The 24,248-nt window shown below is 40.8% G+C and overlaps 2 protein-coding genes across 15 annotated transcripts in view; both read left to right on the top strand.

The window, feature by feature from the left end:
• FHIT (fragile histidine triad diadenosine triphosphatase) overlaps positions 1–24,248 on the top strand; it is a 1,490,046-nt gene that overhangs the window by 1,074,625 nt on the left and 391,173 nt on the right. The gene's annotated exons all lie outside the window — the stretch shown is intronic.
• On the top strand, positions 5,756–9,179 carry LOC132496978 (nuclear prelamin A recognition factor-like). The gene is made up of 2 exons (XM_060109759.1): positions 5,756–6,140; positions 6,908–9,179. Exons 1-2 carry the CDS (start codon positions 5,756–5,758, stop codon positions 7,618–7,620), a joined length of 1,098 nt encoding a protein of 365 aa, XP_059965742.1. The 3' UTR covers positions 7,621–9,179.

The following is a 24,248-nucleotide window of genomic DNA, read 5'->3' as shown; positions in this document are numbered from 1 at the left end:
CTGGTGACCAGCAGTCATCCAGGCGCCCACCCATAGTCACCCCATTAGAACAAAAGACACTCCTATCACCCAGGAAATGCCATGCATTTCAGAAGCCCTGTGTCAGGAGTTCTGGACAAAGACCAAACAAAAGATGCTTCTAGTGGTCTTATCACTTAGGAAATTACAAGGGCTTTAGGAGCTCTGTGCCAGAAATCCAAGGCAGGTATGTATTTGTATCTATCTATAAGAATATTGATATGAATCTATATGAATATTGTGAATATATGAATATATATGCATATATTTTTTTCTATTATCTCACTTGTTGGATGCCAGAAAGCTTAAGACAAATTTGTAGTTGATTATAGCAGCCATAGCTCTATGATTCTTACCCTTTGTCTCATTCCTACCTCTATTTTTGTCTATAACCTTTGTTCTACTTCTTTATTTAACCTTGATTCTTTTTTTCTTTTTTAAAGGATTTCTTTTAAAACCTATTTATTTATTTATTTATTCATTCATTCATTCATTCATTCATTCATTGCTGCGTTGGGTCTTTGTTGCTGCGTGCAGGCTTTCTCTAGTTACAGAGTGCCGGGGCTACTCTTCACTGCGGTGCATGGGCTTCTCATTGTGGTGGTCTCTCTTGTTGTGGAGCATGGGCTCTAGGTGCACAGGCTCTAGGTGCACAGGCTTCAGTAGTTGTGGCTCACAGGTTCAGTAGTTGTGGCTCACGGGCTCCAGAGTGCAGGCTCAGTAGTTGTGGTGCATGGACTTAGTTGCTCCGCGGCATGTGGGATCTTCCCAGACCAGGGCTCGAACCCGTGTCCCCTGCATTGGCAGGCGGATTCTTAACCACTGTGCCACCAGGGAAGTCCCAACCTTGATTCTTACATTGGGCTATTTTGTTGTCTCTTATATTTTGGGTTTTTTTAATGTCTTGCATCATTTCTGGTGCAAGAAGAAATATAACTATATAAATAAAATCTGAAACAACAATTCCCTGCCACTATTCTCCGTTTACCTAGTAGGCAAGGTTACAAATAATATAGTAATAGCCAGCATTTATTGAACACTTCTTTCCTCTTCTGGCCCTATACAGAATGTTTTTTTGAGCAATGCCAAAATCCATTCCCACATCAACCTTATGAGGTATGTGCTGGCATTATCCCTTTGGAAACAAATACAGTTTATGTAACTTTTTCAGGGTCTGGCAGGTGGTAAATGCCACAGCTATGATTTGAGCTGGTGAAGGCTGGCTTTAGATCTCACATTCTTTTTTTTTTTTTTTTTTTTGCGGTATTCGGGCCTCTCACTGTTGTGGCCTCCCCCGTTGCGGAGCACAGGCTCCGGACGCGCAGGCTCCGGACGCGCAGGCTCAGCGGCCATGGCTCACGGGCCCAGCCGCTCCGCGGCATATGGGATCCTCCCAGACCGGGGCACGAACCCGTATCCCCTGCATCGGCAGGCGGACTCTCAACCACTTGCGCCACCAGGGAGGCCCTAGATCTCACATTCTTGACCACTGTTACACTGCTTCAGGTTGATGTGCTAAAAGAAAATGATAAAAGGAATGGATAGTAATTCTTTTCTTCTTTCATGAGTCCTTGAGTCAGGTTTCATTCCTTGTTCGTCTTCTATTTTGTTTTCTTGTGTCTCTTGTAAATGTACCTAATTAAAATGTCAGCTGCTAATGGCTTAAAAAATGCCTTTTAAACTGTGTGACACTTGGCATTCCAATCGCTATGGATTAAACAGAAAACTTTAAGGATTTAAGCAAATGAAAATGATTTATGAATCCCCCATACCAGTACAGATATATTTAGCACAACTGTCCTCATATTTATGATGAGCATAATACTTCCAGGTACACTTTTTGTTTTCTTGCAGAAGTTTGGTGGTAAATGTGGAAATTAAACTGGAAAATATGGATAAATCACAATTCCAAACACCTGCTCAAAACATTCGTTTTATTGACTTAACAGTTGACTCTTTAGCATGTTTTTATAAAAACATTGGCTCTAGGCAGAATAAGTATTCTCAGTGAATATATTTGTTGATATATCACTTAGAAACTACTACACTGACAGATTTTAGGAATTTTATATGAGTTTGAATGACAAGCAAAGGCCATTTTAGATGAGAGCGGCTCTTCATGTGTTTGTTTACTGGCTGATTTTGTATTTATATAATTTTAGCGATGAGGCTTTCTTGCTTTGATCTTTTAGTATCACATTTGGCTAAATTATTTGGAAAGTCTGCAATGATTTTTTTTAATGGGTATCATGCTGTTTCAATTCATTAGTTACTATACAAGTAACATCTTTCAGAGAAACTTGAAGTAATCACTTTTTCTTCGAATCATTTGTAATTTCACAACCCTGAAAGTCTCTGAAGCCATTTTAGTAATGATCATTTTTCTGTTAATCAGTTATCTGTGCATAGAGACAAGTAAAGGGCTTCTTGTGGTATTTCCTTAATTCTCTTAAGAGGGCCAAGTGATGATTGAGTGTCTCCCAGTTGTCTCCCCTTGGAATGACCGCTTGGTAGGTCACTGACAGATTGACGTCCCCAAAACTGGGTTCCATTCTTCAACTCCTTTTAGTAATTGCCATTTCTTCAACTAATAGTATAACTATGGTAAATGAAAAACTGTGAGTTCCTTTTGGTGGCACAAGACAGCAACCATATGTGACTTCTTTACCCCGTAAAAGAAATTTATTGATCAGTGGTAGCTTGGCACCCTAGATCCTGGTAGCTAATTTGATTTTGTTAAGAATCTTTATCTCTCCATTTTGGAGCTCTGATTCTGTTATGTTGGCTACTTTCTTGGTTGGATACCTTGTTTCTTGTAGTGGCCGTGGGCAGCCTGAGGCTGTCATCTTACCAGTAGCAGCAATCTCAGCAGAAAAAAAGAATCTTTACTCACGATTCATTGCTAGAATCCCACAGAGAACTCTCATTGGTCCATCCAGATCATGCGCCCACCTGAAACCCCAGAGCTGAGGTCAAGCCCCTCACATGAATTCCTTCCTGTGAGGGAAGTAACTGTGCTTCCCTATAGGAAAATAGAAGTGCTATTACCAGAATGCAGGAATGGTTGCTCAGTTAACAAAAACAGTTGTCTACTACTAAATGCACAAAAATAAACTATAGGGATGTATTTTTAATTGTGTTACCGATCTATAATCTGCAATTAACCAATTTTTTGTTTATAATGAAAGGTATTTAAGGTAGGGGGAATATTTTTTCTAAGTGGATGACTGATTATATTTTAATCAATTGGATGTGCATTCTGGAAAGAACTTTAGCTAGGATGTAATTCTCTACAACAAATAATTACTGAGCATTTGTTACATGCCAAGAACTATGCTGTGTTCTGGAGATACAAAAATGACATAGTTCCTCCCTGCCCTTGACCTCCCGCCCTCGTTCTTAAGGGGATTAGTACAGAAGACAAGAAAATGAGTAGTTGCAATTCCATGTGATAATTGCAGTAGCTGAGGATTGTTCAAGGGTTCTTGGAAGCTCAAGAGGGATGTCTAGCTTAGGCTGAGGATGCTGGTTAGCTGAGGTGATCGGCTCTTCATCCTCTGGCCCTTTTTATGCCTCTCCTGCTTGATCCCTTGCCGTGTTCCCAAATGGACCCTCACTTTAGTTGTTCTAAATCCTTTTTAGCTCTCCAGTTAATCCACTGTCTGTCATGTCTCCATGCATTTAGCCATACACTTGGTCTTGCCTGTTTTTTGGTTCTCATAACCTTTCATTCTGAGCTGCCTATTGGATGTCATGCTTGCTGGAGTAGGTATGGTGATTGACCTCCAAGGAGCCTTTCTAACCTCCTTGTCTTGTGCCTTCCTCTACTGAAAAACAGGAAAGCCAATAGCTACATTCCCCTGTCTCCCTTCCAGACAGGGTTCTGAATATGATCCCTTTTTTGCCAGTTAGAAAAATTTGCTTGTGTCTTCAAAGGCAGAATTGAGTCTGAGGCCTCTTTTTTTTTTTTCTTTACTTCTTTTTTTTGCGGAGTGGGTGTGGGGAACATTTAAGTTCTACTTTCTTAAAAAAATTTGAATTATACAACGATTGCTGTCTTTAACTATAAGCACCATGTTACATAGTAGATCCTCAGAACTTATTCATTTGTAACTGAAAGTTTGTACTATTTTAAACCTCTCCCTCTTCCTCCTCACACCTCAGTCCCTGACAACTACTTTTGTATTGTGTTTCTATGAGTTTAGCTTTTTTTTTTTTTTTTTTTTAAGATTCCACATATAAGTGGAACCATGCAGTACTTGTCTTTCTCTGTCTGATTTCACTTAGTATAATCTCTCCAGGTTGATCCATGTTGTTACAAATGACAGGATTTTTTTCTTTTTTAAAGTTTATTGATACTCTGTTGTATATATATACCACATTTCCTTGATCCATTCATCTGTTCAGACACTTAGGTTGTTTGCATACCTTGGGTATTGTGAATAATGCTGCAGTGATTATGGGAGTACAGGTAGCTATTTGAGATAGTGATTTTGTTTCCCTGAGATAAATGTCCAGAAGTAGGATTGCTGGATCATATGGTAGTTCTATTCTTAATTTCTTGAGGAAACTCCATACTGTTTTCCATAGTGTTACACCAGTTTACATTCCCAATCACAGTGTACAAACAGGCTTTGCTTTTCTCCACATCTTTGTGAGCATTTATCTCTTGTCTTTTTGTTTTGTTTTACTTTTCCATTTCCATGCTTTTTTTTGTTTGTTTTTGTTTTTATTGAAGTATAGTTGATTTATAATATTGTGTTCGTTTCAGGTATACAGCAAAGTGATTCAGTTACACATAAATATATATATTTTTTCAGATTCTTTTCCTTTATAGGTTATTACAAAATATTGAGTATAGTTCCCTGGGCTATGCAGTAGGTCCTTGTTGGTTATCTGTTTTATAAACAGTAGTGTGTATAAGTTAGGTGTGGGGTGATATGTCACTGTGGTTTTGATTACATTTTGTTGATTATTAGTGACATTGAGCACCTCTTCATGTACCTGTTGGCCATTTGTATGTCTTCTTTGGAAAACTGTCTATTCAGGTTCTTTACCTTTTTTTTTTTAATTGGGTTATTTTGTTTTTTTGATATTGAGTTGTACGATGAGGCCATCTTCTTCTGTTCTCCAGTTTCTGCTGGCTAGAACATTGGGGGAAACATTGGGTTTTTGGCAGCAGTGTTTTCAGCATCCAGTCTCTAACTTCGGGGTCATTGAAAAGCAAAGCATGGGGCATCTATTTCTTTGCCGATATGGTTTTCTCATAAATCCAGATGTGTTGATGACAGCAGCTTTCTGAACCCTGTTCACGATACTGGCGATATATTTCTGATGTCAGTGGTTCTGTCAGTGGCTTCCTGATTTTCCATCTTCCTAATGGTCGCAGAAGTAACAGCACTGCTCATTAGTCATTTTGGATGTCTTCCAGAGCCCACACTTCCAGCCTTTCCAGTGACTTTGAGGTAACCCATCACCTTGTTTTATCTCTGTTTTGAGCAGCTCAACTCTGACAGATAAAACCACTCACCTCCTCTGAGCCTCAGTCTCTATCCAAAACTTGGAGATTGCCAAGCCTGACTCTTAAAGTTTTTCACAAGAATGCACTGAGGAAAGGCATGTAGGAAAGTTACTCAGTGAAAGGCACCTTGGGGCAAAGGGTTGCTGTCAGCTAGTTTGAACTTGCTGGTTTGTCCATTAGATGAGAAAATTTCTCTCTACAAGAAATACTGTTGAGATGAAGTGTGAGCACTGCACGCGGAAGGAATGTAGTAAAAAAACAAAAACCGATGACCAAGAGAATGCATCAGTCGATGTACCAAGTCCAGCCCACGAGAATGGAGAGAAATGTGATGCCTCAGAGCACAGGGTGCTGGCAGTGTCGGTATGTCCTCAGTCTCTGCCTTATTTTGCTGCGAAATTCAGCCTCAGTGTGACTGATGCATCCAGAAGACTCTGTGGCTTCCTCAAAAGTCTTGGGGTGCATTATGTCTTCGATACAACAATCGCTGCAGATTTCAGCATCCTGGAGAGTCAAAAAGAATTTGTGCGTCGATTCCGCCAGCACAGTGAGGAAGAGCCCACGTTACCCATGCTGACCTCTGCCTGTCCTGAAATAGAAAGTTTTGGAATAAGAAAATGTTTAAAGATGATGCATAAGGGAAGGGAGGAAGTGCTGTACTGGTCGTGCCCAGCGGGAGAAGGGAGCAGGCTGTTGCTCCTGCAGGTTGAGCTGCTGGCTGTTTGGTCCGCTGACCTTTCTGACCTGCAGTCCACCCCGGAATCTGTGGAAGCGGCGGTGCACTCACAAGGCATTGTGGGAGTCAGCGACTCAGGGGAAATGCTAAGGACTGTGCTGGGCACGCCATGGGCACGCTGCAGGTTGTGCTGCTTGTTGTATGTTGCTTGGGGAGTGTGGGTTTCTCATATTTCATTGTCCTAAAAGTGGGCAATTACTGGGCTGTTGATTTCCAATAGGTGAGTGAAGCTGGGTAGGCCTGGTGACCATTGGCTCCTGTCTGAGCTGTGGCCACCCATCCTGGCTATGAGAACAACTTTGTAGCTGGCAAGGTGGAGCTGGAACCAAGCCGCCCAGGCCGCCACCTCGTAGCTGCTCCTCCAAGGCTTGTTCTCGATTTGGGGAGACCTGCTACCCCAGCTCTTACCTTCCTCTTGCTCTGTTCTCTCTGGTCTGGGGCCGAGGGAGGCGCGCATTCCCGGCACCCTCCGGTCTTATGGCAAACGCACCTGGGATTCCCGTGGCCAAGCCGCTGAGGAGAGGCGGCCTGGTCAGAGGGAGCCTGTCACGCACTCCTGAAAGAAGACGTATCCTGCTCTACGCCGGGTGAGGCAGCCACGAGGAGCTGACACGGGGCCCTTCCCTCCTCAGGCTGGGTCCGATATGCTGAGCGGGTGCTAGGTCACCCTGTCACCCCCCACCTCTGCACTGCCAAGTCTCCCCAGCAGATTATGGGATCCCTGGTGAAGGACTACTTTGCCAGACGGCAGAACCTGTCCCCAGACAAGATTTTCCATGTCATCGTGGCCCCTTGCTATGACAAGAAGCTGGAGGCCCTTCAGGAAGATGTTCTCACAGCCTCGAGGGGTTCCCGGGGCACTGACTGCGTGCTAACCTCAGGTGAAATCACTCAGATGATGGAACAAAGTGACCTCTCGGTGAGAGACGCTGCTCTGGACACTCTGAACAAAGACTTCCAGGAGGTCACCCTCGAGAAGAGCGGGGAGGTTCTCTTGCGCTTTGCTGCTGCTTATGGCTTTCGAAACATCCAGGACGTGGTCCTAAAGCTGAAGAAGGGCAAGTTCCCGTACCACTTTGTGGAGGTCCTCGCCTGTGCCGGGGGGTGCCTTAACGGCAGAGGCCAAGCCCAGACCGAGGATGGGTGCGTGGACAAGGCCCTGCTGCAGAAGATGAAAGGCATCTACGCTGACATCCCCGTGCGGCTCCCAGAGACCAGTGCCCATGTGCAGGAGCTGTACCAGGAATGGCTGGATGGCATCGACTCCCCCCGAGTCCAGGAAGCCCTGCATACCGCATACCAGGGCCCAGGGCATCCTGCTAACAGCCGAGACATCAAGTGGTGAACGTCGAGGAGGCTGGGAGTCAGGCCTGTCAGCTGCCTGAGGATGGAGGAGCTGCCACGTGTGGGTATCAGAGACACTGGAAGAAAACAGCTCAGCTTTTCTCTTATTACTTTGGTTTTTCAGAATTCTCTGCTACCCCCATTTGTCAGCAGCCCCCTCCCTCAGTTTGATGAGGTGCTATCTTCGTAATATACATGTGATTGGAATATTTTAACGTGAGAGAAGGGTGCCCCAATTTGAGTTTCCTTTAAGACTGAAAAATTCCAAAGAACAAGAATGGAGGCAGAGTACTGTCTTCTGGGCTTAATGAAAATCCAGAAAGTGTCCTGTGAACAGCTAAGACCCCAGGAGTTCTGATTCACATGCCTCAGAGAGATTTGATGTGGAAATGACAGGAAGCGGGCAGGATGCGGGGGTCTATGGTCTGCCCAGTTGGCTCTTATTTTTACCCACTTATTTTATTCTTAAAAATGTTTTTGCCGGGCTTCCCTGGTGGCGCAGTGGTTGAGAGTCCGCCTGCCAATGCAGGGGACATGGGTTCGTGCCCCGGTCCGGGAAGATCCCACATACCACGGAGCGGCTGGGCCTGTGAGCCATGGCCGCTGAGCCTGCGGTTCATGTTTTTGCCAGAATGTGAATAAACTGCATCCTTTAGGAATCGGGGCTCATAAATATGAATCTGGATTTTCAGCTTTTCTGGAGAAAAAGTTCTGGCAACAGTGGGCCGCGTTCCTCACTGCTGTGCTGTCCAGAGTGCAGTAACAGCCGCCTCCTGGGACCAGACTCTCTAACTGTGGCCCTGCAGGCTCTGGCAACTTATGTCCCAAACTCACGCTTTCACATTCAGTCTTTAAGTGAACTCACCTTGAGGCAGAGGGAGGCCTGCGAAGGATGACAGGTGTTACAGATGGAAGGATGGAGAGGCAGCTGCCCTGCTCAGGCTAGGCTGTGTGGTCGGCAGTCAGCCTCCTCCATCCTTCCTTGGGTGGGGTCAGGCAGGTGACGGCCCTTCTGACCCTGAACTTGGATGAGGCAGCTTCCTGATGGTCCAGCCTCTCCTCGTTCTCCTCCCCGGTGTCCTACCCACACACCGTGGGCCTGGCTCGTCCACGGGGCTTGGTGAAGCCTCCATGGCTCCTGACAGGACTCCCCCACCTGGCATGTAGTGCTCACGTGAGCTCGCCTTAAAGAAAGGTGGAAGAGAGCAGTTTACCCACAAACAGAAAGGGCTAGCAAAGAATTGGAAATTATGGAATCATGGAACTCCATGTCAGGGCTCATCCTGTGAAACAAAGATGTCTGTGGATAGGCCTCCAGTTCGATGTTCAAAGCACTTGAATTTTGTTATCATGGGTGGTGACGTTCTTCTTGGATCCCTCAGTGCTGTAAAGCCTGGGCTGTTAGATTTCCTTCATCTACTCTATGTTGTATTGTACCTGTATACCTATCTGGGTTGACAACTGGATATAATGTGTGAAATTGTATATTTTTTGCTTTCAACCTATATACAATTGGGTTTCTATCCTCTACAGTAACTGATTATGGAATAAACACTTGAAGAGTGAAAAAAAAAAAAAAAAAGAAATACTGTTGAAATCAAGAAAAATGTTTTCCCTCATCTTCTTAGAGGAGGAGAGAAGGTGTCTTTTTTTACTTCTTTTTTTTTTTGGTTTTGTTTTGTTTCTTGGATTCCATATAGCTCTCCCTTTCTCAGCCATGACCACATAATGCCAGACTCTCTTTCTTTGGCCTCTAGTCACTCACTTATGTGGTTCACATGTTGTGTTCAAATACTTAACATCAATCACTCTTCATGGTGCAGGACTCTGGATTGGATAAATGTAACTCTTGAATTCCTTTTCATCAGTTGAAGAGTGAAATTTTCATAGAGCCCAAACTTCTGTCCCACTGTGGAATAATTAAGCAGAGAACTGGGTTTTATAGTGAAAGACCTTGGATCTAAGCCACTAAGAATGTGAACCGAGTTTCAGTCTTCTTATCTTTAAAATGGGTATAATCATTGCTGCCTCACAAAGTTGTTAGGAGCATCGAGCTACACCATAGGAAAGTACTACACACGTGGAATTCATACCAAGGTGGAGGTGATGGTTAAGAAAATGTTTGACCAAGTCAGTGGTCCAAAAGATAGGATAAACAGGTAGCCATTCTTTTATTTCCATTGATATTAATCAGGGTCTCTCATGTACAGACATTGTTAAGATATTTGTGTACATTACATCACTTTATCTTGACGATATGCTCATTACGTAGATATTCCTGTCCCCATTTTACAGGTGAAGATGTTGACTCAGTGTAATTAGCTTGTCTGCATTGAAATTGACTTTGTGACTCTAGTTTCCACCTTCTTTCCTTTAATTATAAATCCAAAGGCCTCAGATTTCCTGAAGAAGTTTCAGGTATTTTCAGCTACAAGGAGACAGTGCCTGACAGAGGTAATATTTAGGTTTTTATCTGGTACTCCTTTGACGCACTCCTAGCTTCAACTCCGTTAGTATTGGTGTCCTGGTTTAGCCCCATTTAAATCATGATATCAGCCCACATCTCAGTCGCAGGATTGCTGAGACAAGAGTGATTGACAGCTCGCTGCTTAATCATAACCCTTCCAGACTGGGAGTCACAGACGTAAGGTGTTTTTTCAGTCTAACTCACACGTTAGTTATTATTATTATTATTTTAAGTTTTGTTTAAGCATGAAAATACATCTCTCTCACTGAGATGGGATTTTAGAAGCTCTTGTAAAAATGCCTTTTGCGTTCCAAGGGGACTCCTGCCCCTCATCACCTTCACTTTCCATTGTGAAAGGAAATGAGAAGTAAGTTCAGTTGTTAAAATGTCATTAATTACCTGTACCAGGTGGCTCTGCCATCAGGTGGGGGTTTTTTAAAAGGAAACCATTCTGCCCTGGGGAGTCGGAGTACCATTTGGGAAAAGCTGCTTTGGTGTTTTCTTAGTTATCTTTGTTGTTTCTGTGCATTTAATGGAAATGTAATAATTTGTTAGCTCTCACGCCCTGTGTATTTTGAAATAGAAAATTGTTTGAATACAATTTCTATTACAGGCGGATTCTTAACCACTGCGCCACCAGGGAAGTCCCAGGGTACTGTATTTTTTTTAAAAAGTTCCTAGTGAATATTTTTTCTAATTAGAACAGATGACATATTAAACTAGAGGTGATATACATCTTATCAAGTCACTGGGTTTCATTTGCCTCTTGCTATTGAATTTTGCCCTTTTTTTTGTTGTTGTTTTTTTAAATCAATGCTGTTACTAGCCCATAGAGCATATTTGTGCAAAAAGAACATGCGCACCCTTTCTGGGGAGACACAGCCCGGCACTAAGGTGCATGGCCTGATGAGAGGGGCCCAGCTGGATATCAGCTCCTAACTCATCTCATGGGCCAGCACCACTGCGTGTTACAGCCACTGGTAATAAACGTTCAAGGTAACGTGTGAGTTAGACGGGACAGGAACATAATTTCTGCACTTGTCTGGCACTGGGGATGTCTGAGGCTACCCTGAAACCAAACCCTCTGTAAGGATAGACCTTGATAATGCCTCGGCCTTAATGAAGCAGCGTCGTGGGCAGGTTTGGGTTAGAAAAAAAGAGGAAGTTCATCCTCAGTCACGATATGTGAGGCGTGGTGGCTCCAGAAAAAACCTTGGCCTCGAACTCTCCAGTTGCTTCCCTCTCTACCCTCCTCCTCCTGCCTGGCACTGTTGGAGGTGTGCTGATGTAACAACACAAGTAGCAGCAAGAGGTAACATTTGTTGGACTCCTGCTGTTTGCCAGGCAAACCACCAACAAAGAAAATATATATCCCACATTGACTCGTGCCAGATACAGGAGGTTCAGTGATGAGCACATCTAGAGCAATCTCTGTCCTTGACCTCGTGGAGTCTGAACTTAGTAGAGGTAATGGACAATGAGCAAGACCAATAAATATATATTACTATGAATGATGAAAAGTTTTGTGAAAAGAGTGCAGGACACTATGAGAGCAGAGTGTTGGGTGGGGGGTGGAGGCCAGCTTGGATGGATTTAGATTTTTGAGCCACTCTATCAATAATAAGAAAATGCAGGAAACAGATACTGCTTTGCTCCCCAATCCTTCCACTGGAAAACTCTAAAGGGTTCCAACATTAGCAAGTGAGAAAATGAACAACTTAACTTCAAAGAAGTCACCGTAGCCAAGGTGTTGGTATCTCTGCCACGTCTTTTGGGGCTGTGTAGGCTCCTGCCTTGGAGACCCCTGCCCACTGCCAACACCCAAGATAAGAAGTTCTGGCAGGTGTGGGGTGGTCAGTTTTCCTTTCCCAGTACCAAGAAATCCGAGTCGTGTTACTTCCTATAAAACCTTGCCTCCTCTTCGCAAATGTTGAAATGTCTGTGCTCTTCTTTCTGAGATGAGGGAAGAGGTTTGGAAGGATGAAGTTTGCAGCTATTCAAGTAAAGGTTTCTGATTCATTGTAAATGTTTCACAAATATTTGAATTGAATTGATTTGTTAGCTCCAGTCTGTGGGGACAGAATCTGGGCTTATCTGTTTGATCTGCACGGTTTTTCCCCTTTAAATAGATGCTGTGCTTGATGTTCAAGCATCCTCTCACCTATGATCTTATACTTATGCTATTTGCCTGGTCCCCGGAGGCATTTTGAGGATGCAGCCCTTTATCGACACAGCCCCAGGTGCTGAATTCATTCCTTTGCATGTGTTCCTGGCAAGGAAAAGACATCACCAGTAGCTGTCATCTTTGGAATCTACCCATCTCTTCCGAAAGTATTGTACCTTTTGCCTCCTGTGGCCCTGTTTTCTCTCCCCTTTTGTCTTTCTGACAATGCCTCTGACCGCTTCCTTCTGTTTCTTGGTTCCCGCTCTTCTATTCTCAGCTGGGTATTTACTTCCTCAGTAGCCTCCTGTTTCCTTCTGTCCCCTGCTACCTCCTTGCCTCCCTCTTTCCTTCCTGTCCATCATCCCTTTCCCTTTCCTTCTCCTTTACTCCACTCCACCCCACTCTACTTCATTTCATGTTCATTGAGTGTGTACTTGATGAATACCCTAGGGTTGGTGGAGTGCATGTCCAGCTCTCTTCTCTCCCTGGCAAGAGAGGTTGAGCAGGAACCTACTGTTGCAGAAGTAAGACCTTGTAGGCCCTATAAATCTAGGTCGGGCTTGGCTGCATGTATGTGTGTGTACCTGAACACAGTTATTGGATTGCAGTAGGGTTTATTGGTGTCCTTGGAAGAGGAAATCACTTTTCAACAATTTGGGCGTTATTTCTGTGTATGATTTTGTCATTTACAAAAAAAATCACATGTTGAATGTTTTCATTTTTTAAATTGTTTAAAAATATAGGAGATCAATTGATAGGAGAATGTGATACAAAAAAAATATGTAACTTGAGACTCAGGCTGCCTGAGTTCCAGCCTCAGACTCATGGTTTTTCATTTGCAAAGCTAGTTTACTCTCTGAGTCTCATTTTCCTCAGTGATAGAATGGAGATAACACTGGTGCCCATTTTGTGAAGTTGTTGTGAGCATTAGGTGATAATCCCATACAACACTTAGCTTGATGCCTGACACATGTCAGGTACAGTTAGATGTGGTCTTGTTTTACCCTCCAGTTTTATAGATGGGAAAGCCAAAGACAGTATCACATGGCAGCTGGTTAGAGGCAGTCCCAGACTTGGATTTTTTTAAAGCTTCAGTGATCACTCTGCAGGGTTCCTTTTCACCTTTTCCCTTAGAATTGATTCCATGGGGAAAAAAGAACTTCTAACAAATGTAGCAGAGGAATGGCATATCACAAAAATACATAGACTGAATTTGGATATTGAATATGTGTGTGTGAGAGAGAGCAAAGTATGGAGAGACAGAGAATCCCAGAGAGAAATAGCAGAACCCCAGAAGACACAGAAAAACAAGAGAGAGAAAGAAAGTGTGGACTGGGTAAAAAGAGGTATATCTTTTGAATGGATATCTAAGCATCACTTAGAAGATGAACCAGATAAACATTTTGAGTTCAGTACATTTTATAAAAGACATAGTAGAGGTTTCTAAGACCCACAATTCAAGAATGGGCTGGATAGTAATCTGAGAGGGTCTTATATATATCCTTAATTTAAATTTGATACCAAAAGAAACGTTGAAAAGTTTGGAGTGGGAAAAATAGGCACCAAAGATGAATAAGGCATAATAAAAAATAATTACATTACTTTAGATTATACATTTGAAGTGTCTTAAACATCAAGAAACAAGGATGAGAAAAATGGCATGGATTTAGACTGACTAGGAAAATAGAGCTGACTCTTGAACAACAGGGATTTGAACTGCACGGGTCCATTTATATGCAGAGTCTTCCAGTAAACCTACAGTCAGCTCTCCATATCTGAGGATTTCACATCTGGGAAATTTCCATCTGTGTTGAATTTCCATTCAGCCTTGCATCTGAGGTCGGTTGAATCCTCAGATGTGGAACTTGCAGATTCGGAGGGCCAACTGTATTCATTGTCCGCGCCATTTTACACAGGGACTTGAACATCTGCAGATTTTGGTGTATGGTGGGCTCCTGGAGCTGGTCCTCCATGGGGATACTGAAGGAGGACTGTAATGTGATTGTTCAAACCCATATAAAAGTAAATTTACTGCTTACAGTAGAATTAGGGCATCTCCCAGTCCTTTATATACATATTATATTACTTGAAAGAAAAAGAATTAGATGGTGCTTTATTAAGAGACTGGGAATGTGAACAGGAATATGTAGTCTGGGAGAGTTTACAAGTTGGCTTAAAAAAGCCTTCCACATGTGGGTAGCAGAGGGTCATAAATACACATATGTATGTAACACATTTGTTGAATTTGTTCAAAGGAGACTCTCCTTGTCAGAAGCTGAGGATCTAGAAACGAATTTGTGTTGTATTTAGAAAGAAGGAGGAGAGGAAAAGAGGATAGAGTCACTGGAAAGGGAAGGTTTAAAATCGGTGAGGTGTTCAAAAGGGCAGCAGAATTATATTGTGAGGAACCAACTCAAGCAATCCATCCAGGGACCCAGAAGAATGAATGTCTACTATGTACAGAGAACTGTGTTAGAGGTTTTGAGGGATATGGAGGTAGAATAAGCATGAAACTTGCCCCAAAGGAGCTTTTAGTCCAATCAGAAAGATGGCATTCATGCGTCTGTTTGTTTATTTGTGTAGTGTTCATTAAGCATACATGAATGGACTGTGTTATTCCTGTCAACCCTAATGGCAGACATTGCTAGTCAAGCCCAGCACTCTTTCCACCTGATCCTCAGTTAGTGTGGTGACCAGTTGGCTGTAGAATAATTATGATTCCCCTCCTTGCACTAGGTCCTGCTCTACCTTAAAGGCAGACATGGTGTTTTTTTAATTATAATATCCCGAACTCCTACCAGAGTAACCAATACCCAATAAATGCTCAATAAATATTCATTTTATTCATTGAAGTAAAACTTCTTATAGCCATTTATTCTTATTGTATATTAAATGCTCAATATTATATCAACAGTGACGCTTAGTTTACTTTGAACCTGTGTGTGTGTGTGTGTGTGTGTGTGTGTGTGTGTGTGTGTGTGTTTTGGCAGATCTAGACATATAGCTACATCTGCAAAATTTAACAATTTGAATAGAAAAGTCAAAGTTGTTTTTACTGGATTTGTGTAGCTCCTCAAGGCTATTAGGGCATACTTATTTAAGCATAAAGAGTAAAGCATGTATGATTTCTAGAGAGTGACTTAGTGTATATGTGATCTTGCTGAATAGGAATGAGGGTCATATCATGGTGTCACAGAGAGTTTATTAACAACTCATAGCTTTGTGAAGTTGGAGAACATCTCCAGGGCTGGATGGGAAGAGGGAGGAAGTTACTTTAATCACTTGCATAAGCCATTTATAGTCCTGTCATCTTCTCTGTCATAAAGATTATCACTTAATTATAAGATAACATGATTTGCTATTTAGCTATCAGAGATAGAAATGCACAGGCTAGGATCAAAGTAGAAGTCAATTTTCAAAAGGTCTGGGTACTAATTAATAAAGTTCATTCAGCTGTGCATCTGTCAGACCAGCTTGGGTTAGGGTGTCTATTTTAAAAACATTAGATGAGCTGGGTTCTCTGACTTCTAGGTCAGGGAGGATGACCATCTTTAGATCCAGAGGGATAGCTCAGGCAAGGGGGAGAAAGTGCCTGATCTCACCATTGACGGTCTCATCGTTCTCAATAAAAATTTATTGTATGAATAACATCTCACAGGTAGTTGGATTAAGTTGTGTTTCTTAAAACCATTGTTTTCTTAGCATCTCCCATGCGCTAAGTGCTATAAAGCCTGGAACAATGAATAAGGCTCAACTGTAGTCCTCCCAGGGATCCACAATGCTTCCATTTTGAAAGTACTTTATATGTATATATTTTCATTAACTTGTACCATCTCCCTCTAAAGTAGGATTTATTATTCCCATTTTATGGAGAAGGAGCCCTAAATTTTGAGAGATTAACAGACATGCCCGAAGTCATACAGAGAGGGGAATGGGAATCCAAACCCTGGCTGCTAGGATCCTCACATGCATCGTTCCATCCGGGCTCTATGACTTTTTGAGGTCAGAGTCTTAGAGGGGCTACTGGATATCTCCACAGAATGGAATATTGATCTGATTCCGCATGCTTTTTCTTTTTTCACCTCATGGTTGAATGAATTCTGTATATACTATTGTAGGGTTTTTTTTAGCTGTATTTAGCCCATTATTCCCATAGGGGATACCCATGCGAATCATATGGGAACTTACTAAAATGCAGAATTTGGGGAGTCTCCACCAGGTCTACTCTGTTGTGTTGGACCCCTCGCAGGGTCCTCATGGGATAGGGTAGCCAGCCCGACAGTGAACTCTGCTTTCATGAATCCCTGTTGTAACTCAAACTCCTCATTTTACAGGTGAAAGAAATGAAGCCCAGAGAGTCAGAGTGACTAGTTCAGTGGCACAAGGCTAGTTGGTGTCAAACACAGGTCTTGGTTTTGTTAATAAATAAAATCAACACCAAATAAGAGTTAATACTCTCTAAAGTATATAAACTAAGAATGGGTGCATAAAGCTTATTTGGCTTAAGTGCTTTTTTGTAGATGTGCTTCTGATAGCTAAGTGTGAATTAGATGACCCTTTGATCAGGGAAGATGCACCCTAACAACAGATAGGGATGTAATGCATTTAACAAAGTGAAATGCTGCTCCCCACATCTAGATAATTTTCAAAGGCATGATAATGGAGCTGCCTAGCAGTCTGTTATTGCAGATGAGTGTAGGTTGGGTTATAAGAATAGGTACCCAGAGATGTGGAAAGGCACAGTCATCAGTGAAAACAGAAGATTCTGTTTTTGTTTGTAAGGTAGACATTTTATTAATGAACCTAATTTTAGAGCTGATACTTTCTAGCTCAGAAATAAGCCTTCAACGACGGGATGAACACCGGGACTACTAAAGACCTCTAGTCTCCAAACTGGTGTCATATCTCTAGGAGGTAGATAAATTGTTCAGAAATTTTTGATGAATTTCTCTTGATAGAACTGAGAACTTGGACAAAATTGAGTGGCTGATAGGAGCATACTCATGTAACAAATGTTTCTGAGTGTCTCTCATTCCAGGTCAGATCACTCCTGAAGTATAAAGATAGATTTTAAATTGTTTTAATGGCACTTGCAATGACCTGCTTAATCCACGGAACTTAAAGTGGGAACTGACGTTGTTTCATGGTTAAGGAGATGAAGTTGACAAAAGAGGATTTCTTAGGTAGCTGCTGGAGCAGTTACAAGAGTGACAGGTGTTTCTCTGCTGATCATTTGAACATCTATTTTAACAGACTCTGTATTGGTATTAAAATATATTTATTCTTTCAGTGTAGACAATAATATTTTCTGTGATTTATTCCATGAGTCTGAGTATATGGCCCATTTGATTTTTTTTGTTTTGTTTTTTTGACAAAGAGCTTTTGCACATCCTCTCGCCAAGCTTGTGTTTACTGAGTTTATTCAGTCTCTTATGGAGAAATAATTCAAAGCCTGTTATTAAGACAATGGCTTTGACTTTAGAATGAGTTTATAGTTTTCAGCAAATAAGCCAACCATATGTTAAATCAAATTTAACATCCATTATGAAACACTGAATCATACTTTATATCTCAGTAATCATAACAAATGATCGCTTATCTCATGTTCTTCTCGTTTGTACTACTTCTCATCCATCTTGCTAATATTGCAAAGATTTATTAAATGAACAAGTATCCAACTATAAGTGTTAATATTAATTGCATCTTCTTCTGTTTTCTCTTGTGGACTTCCGTTTCCATGCTTGCTTAAGCCCACTTTAATGTAGCTTTCAAAAGTAATAGTTTTTCTTATTCTCAAATGATAATTAACAGAAAACTAGTAAGTTAGCAATAAAATTATTTCCAGGAGACTCTGCAATTAGCAGCCCATTACAAGGCGGAGGATTTGCTATGTGCTTGGCACTAGAAGCGAAGATCTCTTTTCACTAGAATGAAACAGTCGATTTTAAAACTCTGGAAACATTTCAGTTCCCTTATGACTTAAAATTGCTACTTGTGCAGTAAAAGTTTAAACCACTTGAGTAAATTTGTAATTTAATCTTTAAAGTTTAACTAACATTTATTCTTCCTAAGTGCTTTCAGTTGGTGTAAGTTATGAGGAGTTGCCTCTCTCTTTTCATAAGACTTTACTGTGGGTCTTTAACTCAACAGCTTCCAAACCAGTAGCTTCTTCCAGGGCCCCATTTCTGGGAAAAGTTCCACCATATTGTCACTTCTCTCAGGCTCTGAATACAGGTCCCTGCCTCTCCTTTATGTCCTAAATTGAGTGTTTTCAGGTACAGCTGCTTTTTCCTGTGAAATGGTCTCTTAGATGTTAAAACTTCTCCTGTGATCTTGTTGCCAGACTCTTTTTACCTATAACCCCTAGATTTCTACCCCATCCTCTTGGTTGAGTTCCAAGACATTTGTTTTTCTTGAATCCATCCTGCATTCCTGGTGAAACAAATCTTGCTCAGCGTTCGTGTTTCTTAGCTTTAGTTCTTGAACTCAGATGTGCCTCGAGGGCAGGGATTCAACACAAACTTATTTCCTATTACCCCAAATTCCTGCTTTGCATGAGACAACACCTATCACAGAATTTTATCTAATGAGGTGGTTGTGAGCAAAATTTCTTTGTAAATGGTAAACATCACTCTAATATAATGTATTATCTTTATTGGGATCATAATAATAAAAGTGACCATTTACTAAATTGCTTCTATGTGTTCAGTGTTTTATATCTATTTACCTCTAATTGTTATACCAACCCCGAGAGGGAGGAATTATTCCTGCTTGGAGCGAATGCTTCTTTGTAGAGGAATTAGGAGTACAATACAATTGACAATCATCTGCTTCCCTGTAACATCTCTTTTACTATCTCTGTGTGTTAAATTATTTTTTTTTTTAGCTGCAGGTTGTTTTTTTTTTAAACTTTTTTGGGTGCATTTCTATCATTTCCCCTCTCAGAACTTAAGGTCCTTTAGGTACCCTGGTTTCTATTTATAATAATACCTAGGAAGGCAACTTACACTTAGCAGGCATGATAAATGATTCTTGGTTTGAGTAAATAGTAAAATAAAACTAAATCTTTATATATATAATTTTTTTAGCTGACTAAAGATACCAAAATCTGACCAGACTTTTGAGAAGAACTAGGAATAGAGGCTTGGGGTTTGGGAAGAAACTTCAATTTAAAGGAGGAGTCTTTTGTGAGATACTTCATAGACTTAGAACCATAAAGTATCAATTGCAGAGGGATGGAACAGGGTCACATGTATTTCGTGTTGCAGGGCTGGGACTCAGAAACAGAACTATGGCTTCACATGGGAGGGTGCAGAGGTAATGTGTTCTATTCTCAGTAACCCAGGTGACATGAAGCAATGAAATGAACTTTTATTCACACTACTTAATTAATCCCTTGGCGGGGGTGGGGATGTATTATTCTGGAGGGTGAAAGAGCAGGCTGATGAGTTAGTGCCTCATGGAGGTTTTTGCCCTCTTCCCTACATCACCTTGGTCTCAGTGTCCTGATCTGTAAGGTGGATATAAAACTTACCCACAGGAATGTTGTGGGAATATAATAAAAATGCATGTAAAGTACTTAGAATAGTGGTAGATGGAGATCAAGGACACAAACTGCTATTATTTTTATAATTATAACATATTAATATATTATACTTATTAGTGAGTATATGTAATTCACATTAGCTTATTTAGTAGCATTAATACATAACATATAATTACTACTCCTAATAATGTTGGACCTAGGCCTTTGCCTTCTTGCAGATGTGATTGCTGAGGCTAGTGAACCATCATAGGGGTAGCTTAAATTGCCCAGTTTTAATTGGTTTAGTGCAGTGAAGATCTGATCAATGGTTTAAAACAAATACTGCAAATCACACAAAAAATTTCAAGATTCTTTTATATCCTTTGAGGATTTCTGGAGGTGAGGTAGATGAGGAATCCTTAAGAACCTCCTAGGATTTTAGAAAGAAAGATTTTGAAAATTGCTATGTCACGGAGGAGGCAACTTCATTTAAACCCTATCATTAAATGTAAATGCAAATCTAAAGGCAAAATCTGAGAACTGCTGTGTGAAGATTGATATACTGTAAAGCTTATTTGGTGCTATGTAAACAAATGGTAAAAATCATCTAGTTGAGTTATAATTAAGGCAAGAATTGATAAGCTGAGACATTGAGCAGCCACCACCCCCTTTCTAGATCCTACAGAAGGAGAATAAGTACCTGTCTTAAAATTAGATAGTTACCAAAGTTCAGCACAGTGCTAAAGATGATACTGTATTTTCTTGAATAGGCTGTCCGTATACTTCCTTAAAAAAATTTAGAATGTTCCCCATCTGATCCACAATTAGGCTTACATTCTCAACCCTCTTGTAAATTTTTATAATCCAGTCCATGCTTCTGCCATATTCTTAATCAAATAGGAAATTGCTTCCCTGGGTTTAGCCAAGATTGAGAGAGAAGATTGTGCATCATCAACTTAATATTATCTAAAATTATGCCATTCATAGTGGAACCTAATAAAAATCTGCAGGCGCCCAGCATGGGACTAAGAATTTCAGCTCAATGAAGTTGTCCTTATAATATCCTTAACCTGTGGTCACCTGGCTTCAGCATGTGTTATGGCTTTGTTAAATACTGTGTGTTTACTCAATACCCACTATGTGCAGCTCACTGTGCTGAGCTCTGTGGAGGAAACTAAATTGATTAAGACCAGGCTTCTGCTGTCAAGAAGCTTATCATCTGTTTGGATAGACAGATGGCACACACGTGGCACAGCTTTGGGCTGGTACAGGCTGGTGGTCTTCCATGATATGAGAATGCTGAGGTGGCAGACATTTTTTTTGATGGGAGGACTGGAAGAGTTTGATGGACAGTGTGACTTTCGAGCCAGACCTTGAAAGTTTCCACTAGTAGAAATGTATTAAAAAGGCTGTAAAATTCTGGAAATAATAATTGGACTGATTAACCAGGGAAGAGGTAAGTGACAGCTTTGAGACTGGAAAGGAAGAGCAGGGCCAGATTTCAGAGGATCTTAAATGCCATTTGGGGGGCTCTGGACTTGATTTTGAAAGCCCAGGAAAGCCACCAGATGTTTTAGAAGAGGAAGTAACAGGATCAACTATGTGTTTCATGAGGATAAACATGGCCACCCTGTGGTGGGTCGGATTGGTGCTGCAGTAGAGGGAAGAGTTGAAGTAGGAAAATTGAGAAGGAGAGAAAAGACTGAAAAGATAGAAATGGAGTCACCAGTACTCAATGAGAGATGCTGATGGTAGGAGGCAGGTCTACACCAAAAGTTTATTTCTGGGTTTCTAGCCCAGGTGAGTCTTGATTTCCTTAACTGAGACACTGACAATAAGCCATACAGAGGTAGAAAATTAGTACAGAGCCTTGTTTCAGAGAGATGATACATGTGTATAGCACATACATGTATATACACACATCACACTTCCTTGGTTTTGTGATGTTGTTGGTTGTAAGAACACCATGGATTGCATAATATTTTGGAAAAAAGAAATGCTACCATATTAAACACCTAAGTCAATTATAAGATGCATCTCCCTTTACTTACGTTAAAAATGTAAAAATAAGCATCTTAAAATTTAGGAAATAGGGCAATGACCTTTCAGTTATTAGTAGTTACTAACTTCCAGTTTATTGGACAATCAAATAATTGTAGCTGGTACATAGTTACTAATATTAGAATTCTTACCATTTTTTGTATACTAACTCTCTGTGACCTTGGGAAAGTCCTTTCACCTCTGAGGGGTGGGGAGAGCACCAAAGATTCTGAAGTGCATTGAAAAAACAACATTATAGGAAGCCCTTGATGTTATCATACCTATATTAAGTCATTCACCCCTTAGCACATCCCATCATTAAAATTAAAATGAAAGATCATCAAATGTTACCTGTATGTGAATTTTTTTTTTAATTTTTGAATTTTATTTTATTTATTTTTTTATACAACAGGTTCTTATCAGTCATCAATTTTATACACATCAGTGTATACATGTCAATCCCAGTCACCCAATTCCTCACACCACCATCCCCACCCCCCCACGGATTTCCCCCCTTGGTGTCCATACGTTTGTTCTCTACATCTGTGTGTCAAATTCTGCCCTGCAAACCGGTTCATCTCTACCGTTTTTCTAGGTTCCACATACATGCGTTAATATACAGTATTTGTTTTTCTCTTTCTGACTTACTTCACTCTGTATGACAGTCTCTAGATCCATCCACGTCTCAGTAAATGACCCAAATTTTTCCTTTTTATGGCTGAGTAATATTCCATTGTATATATGCACCACATCTTCTTTATCCATTCGTCTGTCGATGGGCATTTAGGTTGCTTCCATGACCTGACTATTGTAAAGAGTGCTGCAATGAACATTGGGGTCCATGTGTCTTTTTAAATTATGGTTTTCTCAGGGTATATGCCCAGTAGTGGGATTGCTGGATCATATGGTAATTCTATTTTTAGTTTTTTAAGGAACCTCCGTACTGTTCTCCATAGTGGCTGTATCAATTTACATTCCCACCAACAGTGCAAGAGGGTTTCCTTTTCTCCACACCCTCTCCAGCATGTGTTGTTTGTAGATTTTCTGATGATGCCCATTCTAACTGGTGTGAGGTGATACCTCATTGTAGTTTTGATTTGCATTTCTCTAATCATTAGTGATGTTGAGCAGCTTTTCATGTGCTTCTTGGCCATCTGTATGTCTTCTTTGGAGAAATGTCTATTTAGGTCTTCTGCCCATTTTTGGATTGGGTTGTTTGTTTCTTTAATATTGAGCTGCATGAGCTGTTTATATATTTTGGAGATTAATCTTTTGTCCATCGATTCATTTGCAAATATTTTCTCCCATTCTGAGGGTTGTCTTTTCATCTTGTTTATGGTCTCCTTTGCTGTGCAAAAGCTTTTAAGTTTCATTAGGTCTCATTTTATAATTTTTGTTTTTATTTCCATTACTCTAGGAGATGGATCAAAAAAGATCTTGCTGTGATTTATGTCATAGAGTGTTCTTCCTATGTTTTCCTCGAAGAGTTTTATAGTGTCCGGTCTTACATTTAGGTCTCTAATCCATTTTGAGTTTTTTTTTGTGTACGGTGTTGGAGAGTGTTCTAATTTCATTCTTTTACATGTAGCTGTCCAGTTTTCCCAGCACCACTTATTGAAGAGGCTGTCTTTTCTCCATTTTATATCCTTGCCTCCTTTGTCATAGATTAGTTGACCATAGGTGCATGGGTTTATCTCTGGGCTTTCTGTCTTGTTCCATTGATCTATGTTTCTGTTTTTCTGCCAGTACCATATTGTCTTGATTACTGTAGCTTTTCAGTATAGTCTGAAGTCAGGGAGTCTGATTCCTCCAGCTCCATGTTTTTCCCTCAAGACTGTGTTGGCTATTCGGGGTCTTTTGTGTCTCCATACAAATTTTAAGATTTTTTGTTCTAGTTCTATGAAAAATGCCATTGGTAATTTGATAGCAATTGCATTGAATCTGTAGATTGCTTTGGGTAGTAGAGTCATTTTCACAATGTTGATTCTTCCAATCCAAGAACATGGTATATCTCTCCATCTGCTGGTATCATCTTTAATTTCTTTCATCAGTGTCTTATAGTTTTCTGCATACAGGTCTTTTGTCTCCCTAGGTAGGTTTATTCCTAGGTATTTTATTCTTTTTGTTGCAGTGGTAAATGGGAGTGTTTCCTTAATTCTTCTTTCAGATTCTTCATCATTAGTGTATAGGAATGCAAGAGATTTCTGTGCATTAATTTTGTATCCTGCAACTTTGAAATTCATTGATTAGCTCTAGTAGTTTTCTGGTGACATCTTTAGGGTTCTCTATGTATAGTATCATGTCATCTGCAAACAGTGACAGTTTTACTTCTTCTTTTCCAGCTTGTATTCCTCTTATTTCTTTTTCTTCTCTGATTGCCATGGCTAGGACTTCCAAAGCTATGTTGAATAATAGTGGTGAGAGTGGACATCC

This window comes from Mesoplodon densirostris, chromosome 10, assembly GCF_025265405.1.
Source record: "Mesoplodon densirostris isolate mMesDen1 chromosome 10, mMesDen1 primary haplotype, whole genome shotgun sequence".
Classification (NCBI taxonomy): Eukaryota; Metazoa; Chordata; class Mammalia; order Artiodactyla; family Ziphiidae; genus Mesoplodon; species Mesoplodon densirostris.
Note: the sequence above shows the minus strand (reverse complement) of the source record. Positions and strands in the feature narration are given on the sequence as shown.

Coding starts and splice junctions, on each gene's coding strand:
- LOC132496978 (XM_060109759.1), top strand. CDS start 5,756: ATGAAGTGTGAGCACTGCACGCGGAAGGAATGTAGTAAAAAAACAAAA. Junction 6,141..6,907: donor TGCCTGTCCTGAAATAGAAA/GTTTTGGAATAA, acceptor TTCCCTCCTCAG/GCTGGGTCCGATATGCTGAG.